The 26,942-nt window shown below is 40.3% G+C and overlaps 1 protein-coding gene across 1 annotated transcript in view; it reads right to left on the minus strand.

The window, feature by feature from the left end:
• LOC124261544 (mitogen-activated protein kinase-binding protein 1-like) overlaps nt 1-26,942 on the minus strand; it is a 118,083-nt gene that overhangs the window by 40,139 nt on the left and 51,002 nt on the right. Inside the window, 8 exon segments of the mRNA XM_046695859.1 lie at nt 261-336; nt 657-817; nt 1,440-1,622; nt 2,220-2,315; nt 2,844-2,960; nt 5,190-5,254; nt 5,624-5,648; nt 9,825-9,945. Of these exon segments, the coding sequence (XP_046551815.1) occupies nt 261-336; nt 657-817; nt 1,440-1,622; nt 2,220-2,315; nt 2,844-2,960; nt 5,190-5,254; nt 5,624-5,648; nt 9,825-9,945 (844 nt within the window).

Genomic DNA, 26,942 nt, shown 5'->3' on the forward strand with positions numbered 1-26,942 from the left:
GCCAATCTTCTTGATTGTTTCAGAGAGACTAATACATTCTGATAGCAGGTGTTTAAATCTCGATAATTTGTTACAATACCGGAACACAAAGAGGCCTATTCTCATAATTAAATGTGTTCTTGAAACCTAATGTTTGATACAACACCTATAAATTGGTCATCAAGTTTTATACACACAGACATATACCAAGAACTTTTACATAAGTCACCAAAAACCATGATTATTATTTCAATACTAGACTATTCCATATATACTCATACCTTCTTATGGTCGTCGTCAAATGCAACAGCTATTGTATCAGGGTACTTAGCATCTTCTTTAGGGAATTTCATTTGGCTGAAAGAAAAATAGTTCCAACACTTCAGATTTTGTTCATCCATGAGGTAAACTTTGATTTCTACTAAACAAAGTCCCCTGGCCATATTTCTAAAACTAGGCTTATTAGTTAAGATATAATTTCACGATGTAATTTTAAAAAATACTTTGCAGTTTAAATATGAAATGGACTCGAAAAGCCAGTTAAGCTATCATGACAAAATTTAAACTTTGTGAAGCTAGATGAGAGCATTTCCCCCTTTATATATATTCACAAATTGCCCTGAATCATGTAAGTAGTTTTCACACTAACAGTACAATAAAGTGAGAACTCGACATACCTCTGACTGGTGGCGGAAGACACGTCTACTCCCAGGTAGTGGGGATGAGGTAGTGAGGTCAAGAAATGAAGGGACTTAGCACTGAACACTCTCACGATGCCGTCGGCACATCCGATAAATATGTGGTCCTCTCCCCCACTGATGGATGTGGCACACTTTGTCTGAGGAAAACGTACATATGGTCAGAAACTATGTAATGAAATGATTAACTAGATCATGGGAGAAATCAATCAGTTATTTGAGATTTACAATGGGTAAGTTGTGGCTTTGGTAATGTTAGATATCAGGAACACAGTCTTCCACACCGAATAGTCCTTCTGTAACTGTGACGTTTCATTGGTCATACTGTTGGTGAACGGAACATACACTGGTTTGATAAAGTAGTTATTTCACTGTTTATTGGTCATAGGGGTGATAACTTGTGTACACTTACATCTAGTCATAGTAATGATGATTTTAATAACAGAGTATTGCATACACAAGGCAATCTGTGCCCAAAGCCTTTTGAGTCTACCAGCCATATATGAACACATATTTGTCATTATTTTAATGTTGTTCATCCTAAAATTAGGACCAGAAGGACAGTCACAGACTTTTAATATATTCGACAAGTACAAGGGCTCAATATTGGACGGTATCCAGATCACAGACTGCAACTGAACTTAAAACAAGGGCTCTACGTACAACACGGCCATGATGCTACAGACAGCTTGTGTATTCTCTCAATCCAAGACCTCAAAGTAATACACGGATAGAAGGTCACAGACTACAGAAGTCACTCACCCGGAGCTCCACCCACTTGACCAGCAAGCGTTTGGCGTTGAACTCACAGAGCAGCCCCGACTGTGTGATGCAGAACGTGCTGCCGGCCATCTGGCCACGCCCACACAGGACACCGCAGAAGAAGTTGTTCTTCTGGTCACTGAGGAGACCTGACCGACCCTGTAGAGGCACCGTCTCGTTGATCTGAACAAAAGGAATACAAGATTAAAATTACATTCAGGGGGAAAAAGTAGCACTGTAATTTGGCAACGTAACAGAAAATTGTTTGCTCAAAAACCTCACGTCTGCTACTGACTGACTGAGTTTGGTTTTACGCCGCTTTTAGCAATATTCCAGCAACATCACGGCGAGGACACCAGAAATGGGCTTCACACATTGTGCCCATGTGGGGATTCGAACCTGAGTCTTCGGCGTGACGAGCCAACGCTTTAACCATTAAGCTACCCCACCGCCCCTTCATGTCTGCTAATTTCTTGACATGTGACATCTTGACAAAAGGAAGGCGTTATACTACTTTCATCTATATTCCGAAAAATATCCTGGAAAGGTGCAACGGAAATAGGCTCTGCACAACATATTCTGAAATCATATTTTCAAGTGTCCAACACTGTAACAATACAGATGTTCCTGAACAACAAGATTATTCTTCGACATTATTTAAAATATTCAGAAATTATAGCTACTTCAAACAGAGTGGAATTTCAAGTCTTTAATAAGTGTGAACACTTGGTACTGAATGCATAACAAATGAAGGCTCAGCTGCAAACATATCCTCCTCACCCTAGACTTGCTGCTTTCGAGATACCAGAACTTGACATGTCGGTTGCCCACCGTCACGAAGTAGCTGCCGTCATGGCTGAATGCCACGTTGCTCACCTAAAACAAACACAAGATGATTTACATGTATTGTCTATTTAACTGATATCAAATCCTAGGTTTGTTTTTGAACACTGCACCCAGCAACGTTCCAGCTGATCAAGACTGGGCTAAGCAATCTAAAGACTGATATCATGAGCATGGATCTATCCCAAGGCTGAGTGAGTTGGGTTTACGCCGCTTTTAGCAATATTCCAGCAATGGCAGGGGACTCCAGAAATTGGCTTCACACATTGTACCCATGCGGGGATTCGAACCCAGGTCTGATGAGCAGACTCTTTAACCATGGGGCTACCCCACCCCACCCTCAGCCCAATGGGGAAGTGATGAAATCAAGTCAGTGACCCTGACCACCTGCTCGTGTCATTCACTTGTATGGCAAGCAAGGGCTGTTGAAGTGCAGCTCTAACCCAGATCTTGATAGGGTTTAAAATCCTGGGTGGCTGATGTAAAAAAATATGCTGTAATTATCTAAACTTAATTTTGTAATTATCTAAACTTAATGGACATATATACTGTTATACTGACCTTGCATGAGAACTTATTGGATGCGACCTTGTTTCCAGACCGCCAGTTCCACACATTGATTATCATGTCATGCTGGGTGCCAACAGACACAAGGTACCGCAGATTTGGTGAGAATGCCTGAAACAACACACTAACAACTGAAGCAAACCCAGGAAGCATTATTGTTTTGTTGTATAAAAGCCACACTGAACCTTTATTCATTCTGTATCCTGCAACATATATATAACATTATGCTATTAGTGCTGCAGTAGATAAGGAGCCGAATTCCCTTGCCTTTCTCAACATGCATTACACAAGTACAACTGATGGAATTACTAGTCATTATGCTAATTTAAGGTAAATTATACATTAACCATAACGTGGTATAAATCAGTGAAATGACTTAAATCTGTTGATTAGTGTAGATGAAGCTACTTCTGGAAGCAACAGATGTGAGCAATTTACCCATTATGAAACACCAAACATAATCAATTCTGGCCTGAATCATTCATGTATTATTATAAAATCTCAATTCTTCCTTCAAACCATTTGCAACCACAAAGTTACATTTCGAATATGAATGACATGATGCTGTCTTCCAATCAATTTGCACAATGATGCAAGGAAAACTCTGTGGAGAGAGTTACTGATGGAGATGAGAATGTGATGCAAGGAAAACTCTGTGGAGAGTTACTGATGGAGATGGGAATGTGATGCAAGGAAAACTCTGTGGAGAGAGTTACTGATGGAGATGAGAATGTGATGCAAGGAAAACTCTGTGGAGAGAGTTACTGATGGAGATGAGAATGTGATGCAAGGAAAACTCTGTGGAGAGAGTTACTGATGGAGATGGGAATGTGATGCAAGGAAAAGGAGAAACTCTGATGGAGAGAGTTACTGATGGAGATGAGAATGTGATGCAAGGAAAACTCTGTGGAGAGAGTTACTGATGGAGATGGGAATGTGATGCAAGGAAAACTCTGTGGAGAGTTACTGATGGAGATGGGAATGTGATGCAAGGAAAACTCTGTGGAGAGAGTTACTGATGGAGGAGATGTGATGCAAGGAAAAGAGAGAGAATGATGATGCAAGGAAAACTCTGTGGAGAGAGTTACTGATGGAGATGGGAATGTGATGCAAGGAAAACTCTGTGGAGAGAGTTACTGATGGAGAGGAGAATGTGATGCAAGGAAAACTCTGTGGAAACTCTGTGGAGAGAGATACTGATGGAGATGAGAATGTGATGCAAGGAAAACTCTGTGAGAGAGAGTTACTGATGGAGATGAGAATGTGATGCAAGGAAAACTCTGTGGAGAGAGCTACTGATGGAGATGGGAATGTGATGCAAGGAAAGAGTTACTCTGTGGAGAGAGATACTCTGTGAGAGAGTTACTGAGAATGTGATGCAAGGAAAACTCTGTGGAGAGAGATACTGATGGAGATGAGAATGTGATGCAAGGAAAACTCTGTGGAGAGAGATACTGATGGAGATGGGAATGTGATGCAAGGAAAACTCTGTGGAGAGAGTTACTGATGGAGATGAGAATGTGATGCAAGGAAAACTCTGTGGAGAGAGATACTGATGGAGATGAGAATGTGATCCTAGGAAAACTCTGAGAAGCGAGTTACTGATGGAGATGGGAATGTGATGCAAGGAAAACTCTGTGGAGAGAGTTACTGATGGAGATGAGAATGTGATGCAAGGAAAACTCTGTGGAGAGAGATACTGATGGAGATGAGAATGTGATGCAAGGAAAACTCTGTGGAGAGAGTTACTGATGGAGATGAGAATGTGATGCAAGGAAAACTCTGTGGAGAGAGTTACTGATGGAGATGGGAATGTGATGCAAGGAAAACTCTGTGGAGAGAGTTACTGATGGAGATGAGAATGTGATGCAAGGAAAACTCTGTGGAGAGAGTTACTGATGGAGATGGGAATGTGATGCAAGGAAAACTCTGTGGAGAGAGATACTGACGGAGAGGAGAATGTGATGCAAGGAAAACTCTGTGGAGAGAGATACTGATGGAGATGAGAATGTGATGCAAGGAAAACTCTGTGGAGAGTTACTGATGAGAGATGCAAGGAAAACTCTGTGGAGAGAATGTGATGCAAGGAAAACTCTGTGGAGAGAGTTACTGATGGAGATGGGAATGTGATGCAAGGAAAACTCTGTGGGAGAGTTACTGATGGAGATGAGAATGTGCAAGGAAAACTCTGTGGATGGAGTTACTGATGGAGATGAGAATGTGATGCAAGAGAAAACTCTGTGGAGTCCAGGAGATGAGAATGAGTCCAGGGTAAAAAGCCCTGGAATGGAGTCTGATGGTACTGAATGTGGACTGGAAAACCTGTCCAGTGTTACATACCGCACAGCTGATGCCAAACTTGTGGCCGTGGAACTCTGCCACTTGTGTTCTCTCCACATCCCATAGATAGGAATGGCTGGTGACCACACTGAAACACAGAGATACTCTATAACACCATTATATCCCACACCCGCACAGCTGGCTGGTGACCACACTGAAACACAGAGATACTCTATAACACCATTATATCCCACACCCGCACAGCTGGCTGGTGACCACACTGAAACACAGAGATACTCTATAACACCATTATATCCCACACTCTGTGGAGAGTTACTGATGGAGATGAGGATGTGAGCTGGCTGGTGACCACACTGAAACACAGAGAGTCCTCTATAAAGCCCTTATATCTGGTGGTACTGTTGGACTGGCTCCAGCTGGCTGGTGACCACACTGAAACACAGAGATACTCTATAACACCATTATATCCCACACCCGCACAGCTGGCTGGTGACCACACTGAAACACAGAGATACTCTATAACACCATTATATCCCAGGGGTTTACCTTGCACTACAAGAACAGGGGTTGGAGAAGACCCCAAATTACTAATTACTGGGATCCACATAGGAAATATAAGGATCCTTTAAAGTAATGAAGTAGTGTAGAGTACTGTAGTGTAAGATGTAATGATCATATTTATAACAGGAACTTTACATTTCTGGTTGAGAGTTTGGTTCAGTGTATATTGCTGTGAGTTCCTTGGGACGCAACATATAACTTTTCTGTGACAATTACATACATGTGTGTGTACTGGATGATATTTCCATGTCACTTAAAACCCTGATATCCACAATCTACTCATGGAATGTTTGAGTGATGGACAGTTGTTTAACAATCTTGAACATGTGAGGAAGCATGTTTAGAAATACTCTGCTTTATCCTGACAGCCTGCCTGTCAATGTGTCTGATCATACAAATGACTGACTGAAAGTCTACATATTGACCAACAGAGAACACATTCTGCCACATTACAGAGTCTGACCATCAGATCCCAAGTTTAGTCGACAGTTTTGTCTGTTTCTCAGTTTCTGAAACATATTTTCCACTCCATCCAGCCCTTTCTGCAAAGCAAAACCCTAAAAGAAAGCAAGTCAGATTTTCCTCAGGTTCAGAGTCTGAATCTCCCATCTCAATCTCCTTGTCTGCCTCAGTCCCTCAAAAGCTTCCTCCCATACACAGGGCCCTTTCTGGAGCTCTACATGCAGTAAGTCTAGATTTCCGCAGGTCGGCCATCTTATTGGGGCTTTTTTAAAATTTAAAGGAGTTACACAGAACATGACATGAGACACAACAACTGAAAGAGTCCCTATGTACAGTGCTACAGTTATTCATTTCTTGTCGGTCCAACAAAGTTTCCCTATCATGTGATAAGATCAGACCGGGACAGCGCCTGATTAGCCTGAAACCGAAGCAAGGCAGGAACAAGATAAGATGCCAGTACACCTGAGCCAATAAAGCAGGACTTTCTAGAAGGCCATTATTCCCAAATTAGTTGGAGGTTGAATAGTATCCAAGATTCCACAACTGACACAGTTAAACTATGGGACTTGTCACTCACACTTACCACTTCCTAATTATCCTCACTCTCTAAATACAGAACATGTTTCTTTTTCATAATTCACTCAGCATTTAAAGTCATCTAAAAAACTAACTTGGAATGTCTCGTTCTGCCTGTTCTGTCTGCAGCATAGCTATTGTCATATACACTATATATTACTAGATAATAATACTACATATAAGTTTATAAAGTTAAATAAGCTTCGTTAAGATTTGAAAAATATATATAAATGTGTGCTGTGAGGTGAGGTGAAATTGGGTTTTACGTCGTGCTTGAGAATATTTCGCTCATATGACGATGTGCATGTATGTGTATGTGCGGCTGCTTGTACTAGCCCAGACTTAAGCTGGTTTTATAGTGCTAGCCCACCGAGATACCATGCCGCAGTGAAGCATGAATACCCCACTCAGACACATTATACTGACTCCGAGCCGACCAGTCCTTGTTGTACCCATTAAAGCCGAGCGCCAGGCTGGGACCAACAAGTACCATATTTTAACGTCTTTTGGTATGACGCAGTCGGGGATCGAACCCACGACCTGCTGCTCTCCGGGCGAAATGTTTGCTGTAATTTGATTGGTTAGAAATAGAATTAGAATCAGATCCCAAAATCTTTGAAGACCTATCATTGTATCTGATTACAATTAAATGGGTAATATACTACTCAAAATAACTAAAACAACACCAGAATCTTTCATATTTCTACAGTTAATCTGTCATGGTATGAGAGGTTATCTCAAAATACTGAAATAACTGGTTACTCTTAACTTCTTTTGTGCAGTATATATCTATTCACTACTTTCTCCTCACCATCATGGGTACGTATGAATAACCCCATTGTTTTACAAAATGTAAGAAAATTTATGGAACTTGTAGTCACATTTCATGACACTTAAGCCTATTGTTTACGACATCTTCAGAGATGGAGCTTACTGACTGGTCTTGTCCTCTCCTCCATGTTTCTCACAGTGTTGGAATACAAAACATGCATGATTATCATGACAGGTTATTTCAAGTTCCACTTAATGATGCATCATACCATCTTCTTGATGCCATATCAAATTTAGACAGGGGAGGTTCTTGTTTTCACTTATCTCTCATTAAACTTGAAAATATAAACTTGTTTCCCCTACAAAAAGATCTGATGATGTCAAGTCTACATTTCTGGATTGGGGATTCTAGTCTTTGGATGGCTACCAATTTTTTTCAAAGGTTTGTGCACTTTTCAGACCTACTTTTAGCATTTCAAAACAAATCCAAAGCAAGTTAATCGGGATCAACAATATCATTAGATAATGTCACTCATCAAGCCTCCAAGGTTACTTAACTGTTCTATACTGAACCTCCAAGCCTACACACCCCAAAATACATCTAGTTCGACTTTCTCATGGCAAAATACCAATACCGCCAGTTTCCAAAAACTATTATTCCCCATTCTTGTGGCGCCACAAAAAGCACCAGCTTCTCTTTGAGGTTACCAGCCGAGATTTCGGTCTCAGCCAATAAAACTTGAACTAACAGACTCAGCTGTGTAAGAGATTGGTCTTCCAATTAAACCTTGGACTTAAAAAGTGAAAGCATGTAACTTCAGCAAGTGGAGAAAAACTTTTGGTAAATGTTACTCGTCTGGGATATATCAGGATTATCCAAGGGAACATGAGTGAACTTGATACTTTCCTTTTAAATTTTTTCTGTTTGTTGTCTAAACACTAAATCATGTAAGCTTATTTTGAATTCATCAGTAAGGAATGATGTGCAAGGTCCTGAAATCTCTTCCGATGCTAGATTCTCTATGGACATTTTCTTTCTCACGCATGCATAGTTCATAAGTTGTAGTATGATAAACAAAAACAGTTAAAACCCCTTTCTGCTGATCTTCCTCTGTTTGCCTGCAAGTGATGCTGTCAGGTAGCTTAACCTGCTCTATATACTGTTTTCCCTTTGCATCACAGTTCAGCCTTTTTGTATAAAATGTCCAATGGCATTGCAGCAAATGTGTTGTTGTCTATGTGTAGCAGGAACAAGAAACACAACTGTCTACGGATGGACAAATTAGGCAAAATATTAACCGAGTAGTCTCTCTTACGGACCAAGGGCATTATATAAATAAAGACATTCTAGCACCCATGCCCCCCAATTCCACTTTCAGCTTCATCACCCAATACTCATCCCTTGTCAGCTCTGAGGAAAATTAGAGACTTGGGTTGAGTTGAGTTGAGTTGAGTTGACTTGAATTTTACGTGACATCAGCATTATAGAGACTTGGGAATTCCTTACTATATGAAAAGTTTCTTCTTAGAATGATTTGTGTTTGAACTTTAAAGTAACTTTACCTCAGGGACTAAGTTAGCCTCCTAGACAAGCATCAGCCCTCTAGGCATTGTTTATACCCAGAAGCCATTTGGACTGCTCAATACTCATTTTATAATTGTTGACAGCATTCTGAATATCGTTCTTAGAACTTATCATTACTTAAATATATCATTAATGTTTCTGAAACATAACTAGTTTGAAAATACAAGACTAGGTGAGTGAGTGAGTGAGTGAGTGAGTGAGTGAGTGAGTGAGTGAGTGAGTGAGTGAGTGAGTGAGTGAGTGAGTGAGTGAGTGAGTGAGAGATTATTGCAAAATGCCACACTCAGCATTTTTGTGTGGATTGTAAATAATTGAATCTGGACCAAACAATCCACTGTCCTCAGGGTACGATGACACCATTAACTAAGTCATGGAGCCCGGCCATGCAATCAGTTACATTGCCTTTTCTGACCAGCATTGCTCTTTGTCCTGACCAAATGGAAACCAATGTACTATACCCATTCCATCTCCTTTAATGAGCGTGTGAGTTTGGTTCCAGACCATTTTTAATAGCACTCCAGTCAAGGGAGCAAAACCCTGTGTGAAGGTCACAAACACTTCTATGAAACCCAAGTATGGTGATTTTGGTGCAGATCCAGTCACAGCCAAGGGAAACAACTCAACAGATCAAATTATGGGGCCTGGAATCATTTGGCCATATGTGTACAAGGAAAATATTCAAAGATTTCAAATGTTCTACAAATGTTAAAGAAACTTACTTCTCCTGTTACGAGATGCTTTCCGTCCCCAGAGAAAGCTAGAGATGTGATTGATTTCTTGGAGTTGTTGATAATGTGCGTCTGTTTGTTTCTCCGAGTGTTGAAGAGCACCACTGAGCACCTGATAAAGAGAGATTCAAACACTGATTACATGGCACATGTGATCACAATACACACAAGCAAAACACAGATTATATCAGGCGCTATTAGCCATCCTCTACATGCTGCCTGCCTTCCAGGAATCAGTCTCAGATTCACCTGTAGATACTCTCTGATGTTGTATGCTTGACAGCTAACACAATCAAACTTCACATGTGAGACTTGCAAATAGCTATATTTGAATGGCATGTGTTAATATCAAATAAAGTCTTCACAAATGTCAGATACTAATAGAATGGTTGTCAGATTTATTGACATTGGCAGGCACATTTCAGTCGAATGGAAAGAATGTACCCGATCAAGCACCTTACTGGTATAAGCTGCAAGATACAGTATTGTATTGAGGATCTGTATAAAGGCTATGAATCTAACTTGACTTATTAAGGGAACAGATCACAGGTAAGCAATGGCTTAAGGTACATCTGAAACTAAGCAATACATCTTCTTTAAGTGGCATTTAGAAGCTGGAATGATGAAGAGGAACACTTTATTATGGATGGACAACTTCTTTGTTGCAATAGATGCCACATTTCGGTGTAGATCCGAACACCGTTATCAAGCAAGTAATACTTTAAGAACAGTTTCACACCAAACACCTCACTGTGTAAGCAATACAATGTATATGTTTATGGGAAACTAATTCAAGAGATGCCTAAAAACTGATTTCCCGATTTCAGACATTGGTTTGTCAATTTGAGGTGAGTGATTGAGTGAGTTTAGTTTTACACCGCACTCAGCAATATTCGAGCTATATGACAGCAGTCTGTACATAATCGAGTCTGGACCAGACAATCCAGTGATCAACAGCATGAGCATCTATCTGCATAATTGGGAACCGAAGACATGCGAGCAAGCATGACCACTCGATCCCATTATTCGCTTCTTACGACAAGCATGGGTTGCTGAATGCCAATTCTACCCCAGATCTTCATGGGTCTTGTCAGTTTGAGGTGATAGCTTGGGGAAAGAGTTAAGTCTTGCAGATCATCAACATGTAAGTCAAGGGCACAGGCAGGGTGACGAGAGATCAAATATTTCGTGGGATCTTGTCCGCCACCAGCAAACCCTGCCACTGCTAAAAGACACAGAGCTTTGTTTGTGTTTTTAAATGCCACACAATTACAGGTACATGAAAATGGCATGTAAGTAGTTGAGTCTGGGCCACCAGATAATTCAGTGATCGATAAGCAATGATCCACACCTTCTGGGTCCAAGGACACTGGAAACCAAGGTTCACCACGGTTCCATTTGGTCACCTAGACTGCTGGTACTATGTTAAAACTATGGAACGTACAATCACCTTAGCCTTAAGATAGCTAACTTGGAAGTCCCATATGGATGGAACAACAAACATGCATACCCTTCTGATTAATTATGTGTTTCCTCTTACATCCAACATATTCACCTACTCGGGGCGGTGGGGTAGCCTAATGGTTAAAGCGTTGGCTTGTCACGCCGAAGACCCGGGTTCAAATCCCCACATGGGCACAATGTGTGAAGCCCATTTCTGGTGTCCCCCGCCGTGATGTTGCTGGAATATTGCTAAAAGCGGTAAAACCAAACTCAGTCAGTCAGTATTCACCTACTCAGACAATGTTTTACCTCTAACAGAAACTATAGCTGTGAATATTCAAAGAGATTCTTTCTGTTACTGTATTACATATGTGACACTGTCGAGGAGTTTATCTCTGTCAATACCCTGGTAGGTTAATAAGCAATCTGTCTACTAATGATACTGCTACTACTACTATTCTCATCACTATACAACATAATTAAAGGGTGCTGTCCTATATTAAAGGATGATGTGAGTCTAAAGGTACGTGGAATGTGAAGTGTAACCTATTTTACCACATTCACCATGTTGAGGGTCTTTGTTCTCATTTAAAATGAAGGCAAATTACTTTTAAAGAATGTTGGTTGAATTTGGGTCATAGAAACTTGGCCAATACCCTGGCTGTCATTGTACAAGTGATCTTAGGTGATAATAACTCCTTTATCTAAAGGGGTGTGTGGGGTAGCCTAGTGGTTAAAGGGTTTGCTGGTCACGCCGAAGACCCGGGTTCGATTCCCCACATTGGTATAATGTGTAAAGCCCATTTCTGGTGTCCCCCACCATGATATTGCTGGAATAGTGCTCACCTTTATCTAAGTATAGACTTAAGACATTATTAGGTCTGAGGTTGTTTTTATACAATGGCACCCTGTAACATGTATTTATTCACTGACACAGAAGCAAGAATTTGTGTATCAAGTAAAGTAAAATATTGTAGTGTCAGGATTCAGTGAAGGGACACAGGAGGACAATGGTTTCTAATTAACACAAGTGTCATGCTTTACTGTATTGCACATTGTGTCCTGTGTGTGGGAAGTGACCTCTATTTGGAGTTTGGCAACATTTCATGAGAAGATGTAAATTCTTTCAAAATAGAGAAACCGACACAATTGTACTCTTCAGACTACATGGACATAACCAGCAAGTGAGTGTGTATGATTTTACTCAGCTTTTAGCAATATTCCAGCAATATCACACCAGAAATGGGCTTCACACATTGTACCCATGTGGGGATTTGAACCAGAGTGTTCGACAAGACGAGCAGACACTTTTACCACTAGGCTACCCCACTGCACCTCACCAGCAAGTGAAGCAGATGCAGTTATCTATATTGCTGCAAAACTACTCCTACCAGCATTCATTATATTTTTTGTGTACAGAGAAGTATGATCAACATTTACACATTAGATTATCAAACTATTTTCATTCACAACACACCATATTTATATCAAATACATGAAAACAAACTGAAAAGATATCAATATTGACACCAAGTCTTGCAAAATCTGTTTGGTCTCAGTAACCTCTACTTATAAAAACAAACACAATGTAAATCATGAAAATCAAGTTTGCACTCAAGTTTGTGGGGCTACATTTGAAAAAATTCCAAGGAGTGTTTGACTGTTCAACATTGTTTTTAGCTCTGTTCCAAATCTTTTTCTCCACAGTGGGTGGTAATACACCTATGAACACTTCCTCCAAAATGGTAAAGAAAAGGTTTGTAATAAATCTTGTAGACCATCATGGTGGAACAGACTGATAGCTCCTCTCACAAATCATCTTAAAAAACAACAAGAAACCTATCACTTTCTACATTACCCACACGCAAGCTCTAAAATAAGCGATGCTTTACCGTAAGTCTTCCTTATACTGTTTGCTATTGGGATCAAAGACTGACTTTTTATTCACATGTCCGACACTGAACTTGTTACCTGCTCGGTACAAGGTACTTGATACAGGGTCCAAGGTGCCGAGCGGCCAGTATGACAAGACCTGTGTTGACATGTCTGGCTAAGGAGCTGCTGAGGCAAACACTCCTGCTGTCATTATAACAGTAGTACTAGCTGCACGTCAGTATTTGTCTTCATCAAGTCAGAGTATGATGGGGGAACACCGAAGATGGTGGTGATGATGAATGGTGATAGAGGATGTCGGCTGTCTTGTCAGTGATGACAGAAAAACATACACCGGTATTGCGGATTTGATGCTTTATTTAGCAGCATTTCCGTAATATCACAACCTGGGAGTAAGAGTGGGAAAGAAGCGGCAAATGATGCAGATCAGACATTTGCAATTACGAATTTGAAACCTGGATGTTTCGAATTCCTGGTTTACTCCTGTACATTTTTCAAAGAACACTCCAGTGCAAAAAAGGTCATGTTTAGAACAAAAGAAGTCGACAGCTCATTAGCAATCAGGGCCCCATTCCACATTGTAGTGCAATGACAGTCCTAAGTCAATGTTAAACTATTGGAATTCCATTCACCATAGCACAATGATCCCCGGAGCTTTAGGTCTTCTCCACGGCAATACAGTTACGTCACTGCATGGCAGCAAACATGGCAGCAAAGCTGAAAGTGACACACACCATACACATTTGCAACTGCAGTTGAAGCCAGTTGTGTCAAATCCTTGTTTTGGTCATGTGCATTTATTCCAGAAATGTTATCTAGAAGTTATTAAACAGTTCAGAGCTCATGAGCAACCAGGGTGCTATAGTAAGGCATTGGAGAAACAGTCACCTTGGGGCTAAGATGGCTTTGTACAACGGCACTAACAGATAAGGTCCTCTCACCTCTCGCCGTGTCATGAAAATATTCAATAAACAATCTTAAGAACTAATCCCTTGGGCGTTTACTGGTATGACTGACTGACTGACTGAGTTTGGTATTTCTGAGTGGGGCTATTTAGCAATATTCCAGCAACATCAGTGGGCTAGGGGGACACCAGAAATGGGCTTCACACATTGTACCCATGTGGGGATTGAACCCAATTGGTCTTCACCACCTCACCTCTCGCCATGTCAACGCTTTAACCACTAGGCTACCCTACCGCCCTTACTGGTATGAGAGAAATGTAATTAACTTTTGGAATCATGATTGATTATTCCATGTTGTAGGTAAACCAACCACACTGATAAACAGCTGAATCAGCAAATCAGTGGGCAGTATCTCCTGGTCCCATTGGCTTCTATAGGCTGGACCACCAGGACCACCAAGACAGCCATGCAGAACATGTACAAGGTGTTACTGAGCACTGTTACATATGTCAGCCAAACACTTACTACTCCTTCCCCACTAAAATTGTTTCTCAAATTATTCCGACCACCCTTTTACGTTTCATCCTTACAAAGAGACACTCCATACAAAGCTATTTAGGACGAGATTCAAGTCCCTGTAAACTTTACACAGTGTGTAATCCAAGCTGCCTCCCAACACACCCAATCTACCGGTCTGTCTACCTGACTACCCATCTGTCTACCCACGCTTGTTTGTACTAAAGCTTGGAATACCTGAATATTTAAAATCACCCACATCAACTATGCATTACTGCAGATGATGTTAAAAGAATGATCATGCATTTAGTTCATGGCATTTCTGGAAAATAACAGTTCAAATTTAAATTTTCTGGTCATTAAGAAGTATCATGAAAATAGAAGTGTAACAAGCAGATATGTTACATAGACATCTTCCGCTCATAAAATATATCAAAATTCTTAGCATCTGTTGCATAAAACATATCAAAATATTTTGCATTGCGGCATCAAAATCAGGGGTGGAAATAACTTTAAAATTGCTAGTGTACTCTGGTACAGTGGCACATGTAAATTCACTTGCCCTGATAATTTTTCCACTATACCGGCCGTTTTCTTGTTGATTTTTAAATAAACAACATAATTAATATTGGAAAGTCAACTGGACACCGGTACAGTGTGATATACAAATTTGCTTGCCGACAGAAAAAAACACTGGACTCGAGCGTCGGGCAATGGGTTATTTCCACCCCTGAAAATTTATATGGATATTAAGTAACTTATTCTTCATAATTTATTGTTAATTTTGAAAAGAATACTGAACTGAAGCTTCATAACAAAATAGTTGATATACCAGTAAAATACTTCCGCAGTGAGGTGCAATGAGGGCAAATATACTGAGAATATAAATAAATCCCATTGATAATAAACCAGTAAGGAAGTCTTACAGAGGTCGCCTCCCTCCATGATGGCCGGTTTCAATTCTTATTGACATATTCTCTCCACATCAACCAGATGACAAGAGTTGTACCCCACCCAATCTTGCACTCAGTACAAGTCATCTGAAGCACAACTAAATCAACTGTCTCAAGATAAGAGGTCTTGATCAAATATTCGTCAAGGGTCACAAACACTCGCACAAAGATCCCCATTAATTTCCAATCAACCCTTCAAAAGGTCACTAATGACTGCATTGAGATAAGAATGTTTTGTAAATAGTTGAGTGGTTTCTTACAATAGCAGAGTTAACAATAAAACTAATGCGTGATAAAAGCTTTCCACTACATGAAGTGTTTATCGGTCACTTCTTTCAGCACTGATTTCTCCTCATACCAAGCAGTACATGTGGGGGATCAAATGATAGGAATCAGAAACACTGACTGTTGACGTACTGTGGGTGGACAAAAATATACATGTTGATGGAAACAAGGTAGTTGATGAAATGTGCAATTGATATAATGTCTACACTGTCAACACAGCGGTCTTTACTTAGGCGGTTTCCACTGTAGTTGACAAAATTGGTGTTCAACTGAACAAAAAAATTTGAACATGCAGTTTGTATTTGATAGGTGTATTCTCCATTTCTCTGGGGCTCCTTTTCAATCTAAATGGAGTGATTTGTTTCTCTAGAGTCTGAGCGTTAGCCTCAAGAATTTGCATACTTGTTGAATCAGGTATTTTGTATAAGAAATGAAGCCGAGATCAATTTCTGAACCAGCCAGCTACCAGGATCAATATCATGCATGTCTTCAGATCCTGATCTGACAGGATTGGGTGGTCAGGCTCGCTGACTTGGTTGACACATGTCATCGGTTCCCAATTGAGTAGATTGATGCTCATGGTGTTGATCACATGATTGTCTGGTCTAGACTCAATTATTTACAGATCGCTGCCATATAGCTGGAATATTGCTGAGTGCAGCGTAAAACTAAACTCACTCACTCCTGATCTGATTGTGTCAATGACTAGATTGACTGGCCTGGATTTTATTATTTACAGCCTACAGACACATAGCTGAACATTGACTACAGTGTTCACCAACAAACAAACAAATATGTCAGTACAAACTGGTCAGCAAGCGGATGTTGAATGCATTACTCAAATGTTCTTCTCCCATAGAAACGACAAGTTATGTCTACACGTCAAACAGACAAATTGCTAATGTGGAGCTACAGGCAATAGAGCCCAACACAACTACTAAAACAAATACTGCCCAACCATCCAGCTGACTTCTACACAGACTGGACAGGTGTGTTATTTCAATCACCATCAGACATCTATCAAACTGGATCCCAACAACTCAGTACATAGATCAGCCCTCAAGCATGATGGTCCCTGAAGACAAGCTTTGTTACAGCTTTTGTGCTCTATCTTCAGTAAGGAAAACAGTATATCTGTCAGTATGTACACCAGAACACTATACAACCCCTTGAGCTGGCAGGCCCACCAGATGGGGTTACAGCTCCACAAGCCTCCAGACTGACAGGCAATCAGAGGATGAAATAACTGGGACCTGTAAACGGTTAGTCGGACCAGTGGTTCTTCAATAGTATAAGCCTATAAAGATCACTGGCCAACAATGGCTTGGATAACTGGTCGCAGTTGTCTCTCTACATAACAGAATAATTGCAAGATGATGATAGACCTTATAGGTTCAAATACTCTGGTTTACAAATTAAGTTATATTGTCAATAGTAAGCAAAAACCCAGATAGCAATATTGCGTTATGGCAACACCAAAATGATTTGAATGCTATCTGGGAAATTTGTCATCCACCATCTAGGGGTAGTCTGCTAGGTAATGTCACCAGTCCATTCTTTACTTTACAAGTCTGGTTAGCAGATGTATGCTAATTTCGAACACTGACAACGACAGTGGTACTAAAACTTCATGTATCAGTCGAGACGGTGGGGTAGCCTAGTGGTTAAGGCATTCGCCCCTCACGCCGAAGATCCAGGTTCGATTCCCCACATGGGTACAATGTGTGAATTCCCATTTCTGGTGTCCCCCGGCGTGATATTGCTGGAATATTGCTAAAAGTGGCGTAAAACTAAACTCACTCATGTATCAGTCAAGATTATACATCATTATGGCCATAGCAGTCTTGTGTAACTGAAGTCACTAGTCTAAAGCCAAACATGAGTATGTTAAGCTGTACTGAAACATAAACCAATAGGATTGATGTGAAGTCACCAAGTTTGGTACATTTAAAATGGTTTTGGCACAGACTGCTTAAAGTATGGTTATCAACATCTTAGACTCTGGTCGTCTTCACTGCAGACAGTTCTTCTTTGTTGGTGCTGAAGACAGTTTGTTAACAAGAGTTGAATATGTGTTTGTGCAATGTTTGCAACTGGAAATGTTCAACAAGACTGAGTGGCAACAGAAAGCGAGGTATCACTGGGATGCAACTTCACATGAAACCACATGAAACCTGAACCACAAATTCCCTACTGCCAAGCCTCTCTGCAGTATAAAGCTCTAAATAAAGCAAGTCTTTCCTCTGAATCTCTGGTCTCCCTGGGGCTCCTTTTCATTTATCTTGTTTGTTACTATCAAAACTTATATATTCAGAGACCTCTAGAAACCTTCAAATAGTGATAATATGACGGCACACCACTCATATCCTGAACTTCTATATTCCCTTGTGAAAAAGACAAACTGACTCAGGCTATTCAAATTTGTATACCTGGATTTCTACACCTGACACTGCATATAATTACAACCCTTGCAAACAGATAAAACATGGATCAAAGCCATCACAAAATGGCCATAGACTCAAGCAGGCTGGACAAGACAAAGCTTAGCCAAGAGGGTCTTTCACAGGTCAAATATAATGAATTCTCCATGAAGTGTGAAAGTGGTCTGACAGAGGTGGTCCTTTGCCAAAAGTGTTGAAGGACTAGGCTTGTCATAACATCTTCCGAGCTATCAATCAAGTTGATGGGCTGTGTGTAACTAACATCCCACAAACGTTGAGCCATTATACCCCAGGACCCTGGACAACACTTCTGGGATCAGTTGAGCATGGCGTGGATTTGCTCTATAATACATGGTCATTTCCAGGGCTAGTTGACCATAGACATACGTAGGTGTCAAAAGCTCTGAATGCCTGAAGGACAAATCCACACATTCTTCTTCTTAAACACTCACTTGGTGGTGGAACAGATCATTAAAAAAGCTTTGGCAGTTTCCATAGCCCAGAAACAACATACTGTCCAAGCTTGGCCACACACACTGGAGTCCAACAGGGATGTAAAGTTACACACAATATACAGATGAACCAGATCATCAGACTTTGAAAGTATATAATTCTGACAGAATGCTATCTTATTGTTGCATCTCAGCCGACCGTTTCCAGATGAAGACTCCAGATGTTTCTCTGATATTTATGAGGAGCTTCTGTAAAATGTGACTTCAAAATTGTGGAAAATCTAGTCTTGTGTAGTCTTGACCTGTTTCCTTTAGGGTGGATTAAATACTTAATATCTGTATATACTTGTGTACTGTATATACAATTTTGAGTCTCCATGGCTTTATCACCTTGTGAAAACACAACAAAAATGACTTCATACTTTCTATTTATATCAAAACATGTCTTATCAAAGACTAAACATTTTACAGTTCTTGACCTGTATGTAAATGTTTTAAATGTGTAACTGCATACAATAACTAATCCCTTAACCTTTCAGCTCCATGTTTGTACAACAGTAATATACACGATCATATTACGTAATGTACACGATGTATTACCTAATTTAGAAGAGAGATTGGGTGAATCATGTGAGTCATGAAAGTTCAGCAGGAGAGTTACTACAGCTTTAACCATATCTCTTGCAAAACTTAAAGTGTGTGAATGGTTGAATAAGCCAAATCCTGAGGACTTTAAAGCAATTGTAATATTCTGACACGTGACCATAGTGACGTCACAATAGCATGGGTTTCCACATTTTTAGGTTCGTGTGAAAAAGTCGCTATTCACACAAATTGGTTCAATTTCATCTTGGATAAAGAGCAGAAGTCACTAAACACTCAGCTCTAAGTGAATACGTTACAACGTGAGCTCTATCAGCAGAGATGCTCTGATATTTCTTGTAGCTCACACTAAATGAGTCAGTTGGGGTTATGATTAACATGCAAGAAAAACTGAAAATGATTACCTACAACCAAAATATGCAGGCACAGCCTGGAGGGACAAAACTCAGCCCATCAAGATGCTTCACCAAAGAGTGAGTGAGTTTAGTTTTACACAGCTTTTAGCAATATTCCAGCAATATCATGGTGGGAACACCAGAAATGGGCTTCATACATTGTACCCATGTGGGGAATTGAACCCGGATCTTCGGCATGACGAGCGAACACTTTAACCGCTAGGCTACTCCACCGCCCTGCTTGGACAAAGGATTGTACACTGGGCAAATGACTTACTGATGAAACTACAACATGATTTTTACAGTAAAAAGGTTGTATCGCATTAAATCTTGTGTCTGTTATCTAGATGAGTAAAAATAAAAACAAGATGACACCAGAGCTCATAAAAATATTTGTTTATCAATACTCACATGCAAATAATTAAAACACATCTCTGCTTTCAAGATAACTTCATAAATCATATGGTGACAGGCCGAAATGTGATGGCTGACTGTCCCCATTACATTCTCCATCTCACCATGTGTTGTCAAGATGGAACACAGTGGTGTGTCCTGGGCTATGATACTGACAACTTGGTGATCAGTACCTTGCTCCATGGCTGTACTGAATGCTAAGCCCATGGATATATCGTGGTTCTATCCTTTGAAGAAAGAAGTCTACATAAGCGGATAGTATGCTATTGTTAGAGGGAAAATATGTTAATTATATTAATATTTTTGTAGAAATTATCAGTTAAAATCTTAATTATTACATTAAAGACTTGTGCAAGTCTAACATCAGGTACAGCCTCAGCTGACGTTCCCTAAGTCAACCAAGGTTCACCAATTTCAGACATACCAAGCTTCAATGAGAAATTCAGTTTGTTTTCTCCACAACATAAGCTAAAAGATATTACTGATCTTCCTGTTCAGCTTTTGTATTTCCATTATAGCCAGTTCTGAAGACAGGCTTTTTCTTTCACCTGCACAACCCACAGATATGAGATCACTGCAATGTTTGTGGACATTAGCTATGAAATATTTCCATGATAAACAATCCCATCCTGTCAGTGCATCATAGTTCTCTCATACCATTCCCCTCCACAGGATGGCAATACCATAAGAAAACAATAGCACACTCAGGAGTCTCTTTGTTAGTTCTGTCAGGGAATGCTATCTTATTGTTGCATCTCAGCCAACCGTTTCCAGATGAAGACTCCAGAAGTTTCTCTGATCTTGGGTATCCCTTGCCTGCCACAGATTAATAACCTTTACCCAGTCTTACCCACAAACCTCACCTGACCTGAAACGTATGTCCATCCAAAATACAATCTACACACCTGCCTATCCATCTGACTTCGTAAATGTTCATCCATCCAACTAGTCATCTCCACCACCCTAACATGACCTCAAGTGTATCCCATCCACACCACAAACCTACACACCAGTCCATCCATCTGACCAGTGCTGCATCACCTCTGTTCTGACCACTCCTACATCATCTGTTCTGACCACTCCTACATCATGGACAACCTTCCCAACCTGACCTCAAGTGTATCCCATCCAAAACACAGATCTACACACCGGCCCATCCATCTGACCAGTGTCACATCACCTCTGTTCTGACCACTCCTACATCATGGACAACCTTCCCAACCTGACCTCAAGTGTATCCCATCCAAAACACAGATCTACACACCAGCCCATCCATCTGACCAGTGCTGCATCACCTCTGTTCCACCAACTACAAACCACCTCACACATCATGAACACCTTCCCAACCTGACCTCTCAGAGTGTGGCTTTCACCTTCCTTGCTGAAGGTCACCCCAAACACCTGATCCACAACGATCACCTGACTTCGCAATGTGTAATCCATCTACTTCAACCTACCACAGACAACCACATACATCTGATCCACTTCTCCCACCTGTCCCACACTGTCATATCTCCTTCCTCTCTTCCAACATGCATCTCCCATACAGAGCAGTATCCTTCCACATCTGTGTAAACCTATCAGGCTACGCTTCCTTCCTGATCCATGTTCTCTACAGGAGGCAACATGAGGCACACATACCTACATGGACTACCTGGCTTCCAGAGCACAGACAAATCCAGGGGAAATACTCCTTTGATCATATCCCTGCTAACTGAGTTTATTCCTATCAGTTTGTCAGAGGGTCAGAAGTCAGCAGGACTAGGTAACTCGTGCCATGATTATCAAGGAACTTTCATTTTTTGCAATGTAGATAAGTTTTTTCTGGATTCACATCTGACAAATATATGTTCCTTTCGGTTATCATGGAACAATCATTGTTTATTAGACTCATGATGAATGTGTTAACAAGAAATAGATTTATTAGGAGCACCTATATCCAGTGAACTATGGTTACATCAAACTCAACTGGGATCACTTATTTTAGTTCATTATAACTGTAGTTTGTGATAGGTATTTCGATGGGAATATACAGCAAGGGGCCATGACAGAAAGATGTTATATCCTTCAGTTCATTATAAGCATGCTCATTTTAAACATAGTTTACAGTTTACTCAGCGTGACCAGCGAACGCTTTAACCACTAGACTTTCCCCCAGCCCCATTTACTCAAAAGAAGTTAACGACCACCAGATTCTTTCATATGAAAAAATGACATAATCGGTCATGGCATTTGAGTCATTGTGTACTGACTCTTTTCCTTCATGTGGGGGTCTCTATCTTAGAGTATTTTAGATAGCTGTTAGATTTGAGGTTCTTGGAACTAAAAGAACCAGATTGATGTGTTATTCCTGAATCCAGACTGCATTTTTGACAGCTGCATGATCGAAGATTTTGGAGCCAAGGGGTCCAGTCTGACAAGGTTTCCTTTCATTGAGGCAGCATCTTTGACAGCTGTCAGACAAGTGTTTGGTGCAACAGGTTGACAAGGTTTCATTTTAACCAAGACACCTCTTTGACAGCTGTGAGATAGATGCTTTTGGAGCCACAAGGTCCACATTGACATGGTTTCCTTACATCCAGACAGGCTCTGATGTAAGAACAAGCAGCTTTGGCAGGAACATTAAACTAATACCAGAAGACAGGGCTGAGATAGCTTGAATGTACCTTAGAGAGGTACTGGCCACCACATTTTTCAGAAGTTTGCTGTAATGGGCAAGGTCATCCTGCTATCTTTATGATTGTTTAAAACATGCAATATAGACAAACATATCCCATGATAGTGGACCCACATTTACACATCTGGCTGGATGTTTTCAAATTTGTTCAACCTTGACATTTTACTGTTTTTTCATTCAGTTTTGTTTTTGATGTTATGTTGGTGTTTGGAAGCTACTTCCTAGGATAGCATGCTCCTCAAATACAACAGTTTTCAAAGAGAAATCATACCAACGCATTATGTGACACAGGCTCAATGTTGTCAGGTCAAGTGTTAGACAATTGCTGAGACGATCCCAGACAAAGAACATAACGGAACACACTCCGAGGGATTCACAGTCAGATGATCAGGACAATTTGCTAAAGGTGAGGTGAGGTGAAATTGGGATTAACGTCGTGCTTGAGAATATTTCGCTCATATGACGACGTGCATGCGTGTGTATGTGTATGTGTGGCTGCTTGTACTAGCCCAGACTTAAGCTGGTTTTATAGTGCTAGCCCACTGAGATACCATGCCGCAGTGAAGCATGAATACCCCACTCAGACACATTATACTGACTCCGAGCCGACCAGTCCTTGTTGTACCCATTAATGTCGAGAGCCAGACAGGGACCAACAAGTACCATATTTTAACGTCTTTTGGTATGACACGGTCGGGGATCGAACCCGTGACCTTCCGCTGTCCGGGCGGACGCTCTAACCACTACACCACGGAGGCAGTCAATTTGCTAAAGAAAAGACACAGAGTAAGTTAGTGAGGTGGGTTTGAACACAGTACTCAAGTTATCTCATAATGTGGTAGCTTACTGTGGGACAAAAGCAGAAGTGATGCAGGTAGCAGACGCTTATGACTCTACTGAATCCTAAGAGCATGGGTTAAAAGATAATCAGGGCAAAACCGGATACAGACCCACAGTTATTGGTTTCTGGTGTGCTCAAGGGATGCAACTCTTCACAACAAATTGTGAAAGTGTCATGTATTGATACCCAAATTGAAGGAGGGGGAGAGAGGCTCTCTACATTCCTTACACATGTCTCCAGGATCAAAACCATCTGCATTCACCTGACTCCTGAGGTTGTTCGGTATATTGCTAATGCTGAACAGACCCGTGTATCGCTACCTCTTTACAATCAAGGGTCTTTGATATGTCCAGACAGCAATCTTAGGTAACTTCTTTGAGTTGCATTTTAGAAGTTGAAAAGTACAATACTGACAAATTTATGGATAACAACTTTCTCTTATTTTGAGTGTGACATTTCGGTACAGATTCTTGTTCCGATGTCTTGCAGGAATGACGGTACAAGATTCTGTGCCAAAATATTGAACTCGTAAAATAAAAGGAGTTGTTATCCACAAATTTGTCAGTATAGTAATCTTAGGGATCTGTTTTTAATATAAGCAAAAGAGTTACTTCCCTTATCACAGATCAGTTTAAGTTCATCATAACTAAAAATTTGCTGTGACAAACACATTTGTTCTTAAACAGTTTATTGCTTACAGAACTAAAATAACAGCTATTCATAAATTGAAACTTTGTAAGTACAGCTTTACAGGCCACCCATTGGTGTTTTGTTGATCAAAAAGCCTTAGTCAGCAATAGTCAAAGGAAATCTGATCCAGAAACCAAAGGGAAGATTGCCAGATCTGTGAATTAACTACAGTTGATTACAAATCCTACAATGATTATGGGGGAAATATTCTCCTGTCATCTGTGCAGTATATGGCATGTCAACCATTCAAGTCCTTTCAAGTATTTGTGATTATCCAGTCCAATGATCCGGATAACAGAGGCTGCACACACAAGGTAAATACAAGGCCAGACTATTTAACGATCTTGTTTATAGATCCTTTGACAGGTATTTGTGGCTTCATAATTTGAATTACAATGAGCCACTTCATCTCTTTATGATTATTTTTTTCAAATATATAATTTCAAATTTACATCTTTGCTCACATAAGGATGAGAACATATCGCTTACACATTGTTCACTGTGTTCAAGTGAGTTTGGTTTAGAAACTTAAACAGTATTTCAATTATATCACATCATGTCATCAGCAAAGCCCAGAGTGAGTTCATATTTAACAATGACAGTAAAAGTTATGCTTTCCATGATGATATTGTGAAAAACATAACACAGGGACCTGAATGAAAATTAAAATTACATATCCGAGTGAGACAGTGAGTTGGGTTTTACGGTGCGTTTAGCAATATTCCAGCAATATCATGGTGGGACACCAGAAATGGGCTTCACACATTGTACTCATGTGGGGAATAGAACCTGGGCCTTCGGTGTGACGAGCAAACGCTTTAACCACCAGACTACCCCAGCGCCCTATAAATCCTGAAGCACCCTTTTACTTCCTATCTCTGATTAAAATTGATTTAAGACGACATTCCAATATAAATATTTTCATTATAAAATATCCTCAAACAAAGATAGAATAATCACCATGGCCTTTTTTCTACAGTAAGCTCTATGTTTGACAAGACCAGTGTGTCTGCTGTAGACAGAGAGCTTGGTTGAGCTTTGGTGGACAACATATGTTTCATGCTTCACTGGCCACCGGGTCAGCTGGAGATGATTGCCCCATATAATATTTCACATGTGGTGAGGTTAGAGTTTTGTGCCCCAGGTCCTAGACAGATAGATCACAACTGGAGAATCTATATCCTACTATCACTGCAGCTCCAGCCCTACAAATATCACATTATAGCCATATGAGTTATCGGTTCATTTGAAATATGGCCTCCATTTCATAACCAGGCCGTCTTCCTAACAACTGATAATGATTTAGTTACGCTAAATTATGATCATGATGATAGTAATGCCACACATTTTTTTAATGGTTAAAGATTAGCTTACAAACCACATAGCCTGAGTCACTCAGTATTTTCTTTTGTCTTTTGAATATAGTTATTTAGGCATCGGTTTAGTGATATTGTTAAATGTTGGATATTTAATATTTTCACTTTAAGACAATGTATTTGTAATTATGTGCCTCAGAAAGACTTTGGGGTTACCGCTTGTATAAGGGGTTTGCAGATATTTTGAGCTGATAAAACTTAAAAAGTGACTTCACATAGTTTTTTTGTAGTTTTTTTCTATTTTGATCCAACACAGATATGTTTATTCTTGATATTTTTCACTCAGGCAGGACACATCTGGACATTTTTTAATTTATTTTAGAAGTGGCCAAATCAAATATTTTTTAACTTCAACAAAACAGTTTTAACAAGTTAACCTTGACAAGTAATACGAACCTCCTTTATAAAATATCGCACACATTTGTGAATCGCCCACTGGTACAAAATTGATAATATTTCACACATATAGAGATGCATAGGGTTGCAACTTCAAACAAGCTACCTTCAGTACTGTTATATTGCTGTTCTCGATCAGTTTTCACTCACAGTACCTGTCAGCACCACCTGGTGGTGCATGCGTACATCATCTCGGTCAGTCGATGTCAAAATTATTGATGGCCCAGACTACATCCTGTCCAAAGCATTTCTGTGAAACCTTTGTATGGAGGATTTTAACAATATTGTGAGATGTTCATACAGTGAATGTGATTTTCATTCTTTTAATAACAATTATCGCTCTCTCTATAATGATACAGGTTGTCAAATCAAAACTGATACTTTACGACCAGGACATACTGATGAGAACTGAACACAACAAATAACAAGTACTAAATGGTACCACCAACAAGCTCACCAATATCTACTCCTCCAGTTGACAGGTGAGGTAAGGTGAGGTTAATGCCCCTTAATGCCAAGTGCCTGCAGTGTAGCAACAAGTTCCATCTTTTGACCTCTCTTGGTATGACATGGTGGGATCTAGCCATCCACCTGCCATCCTCCAGGTAAATGGTCTATCCACTATGGCGGCTTACAACAGGGGAGCATGATGTTTAAACAACATTCAAAGGGTCTCTACTCAGTGGAAATGCTCTTGAAAGTACATTTTATTTTGCGAGAACACATAGTGTTCTTTCAAAGTTCCTGAACATAGTCAGCCCTCACTGTGTGTCTGCTTCACAGTCAGAGTCCCTGAACCACATTATTTTTCCTACTACCTTGCCCTCCC

The sequence above is a fragment of the Haliotis rubra genome, unplaced genomic scaffold, assembly GCF_003918875.1.
Source record: "Haliotis rubra isolate DU_JTF1 unplaced genomic scaffold, ASM391887v1 Scf80, whole genome shotgun sequence".
In the NCBI taxonomy this organism is placed as follows: Eukaryota; Metazoa; Mollusca; class Gastropoda; order Lepetellida; family Haliotidae; genus Haliotis; species Haliotis rubra.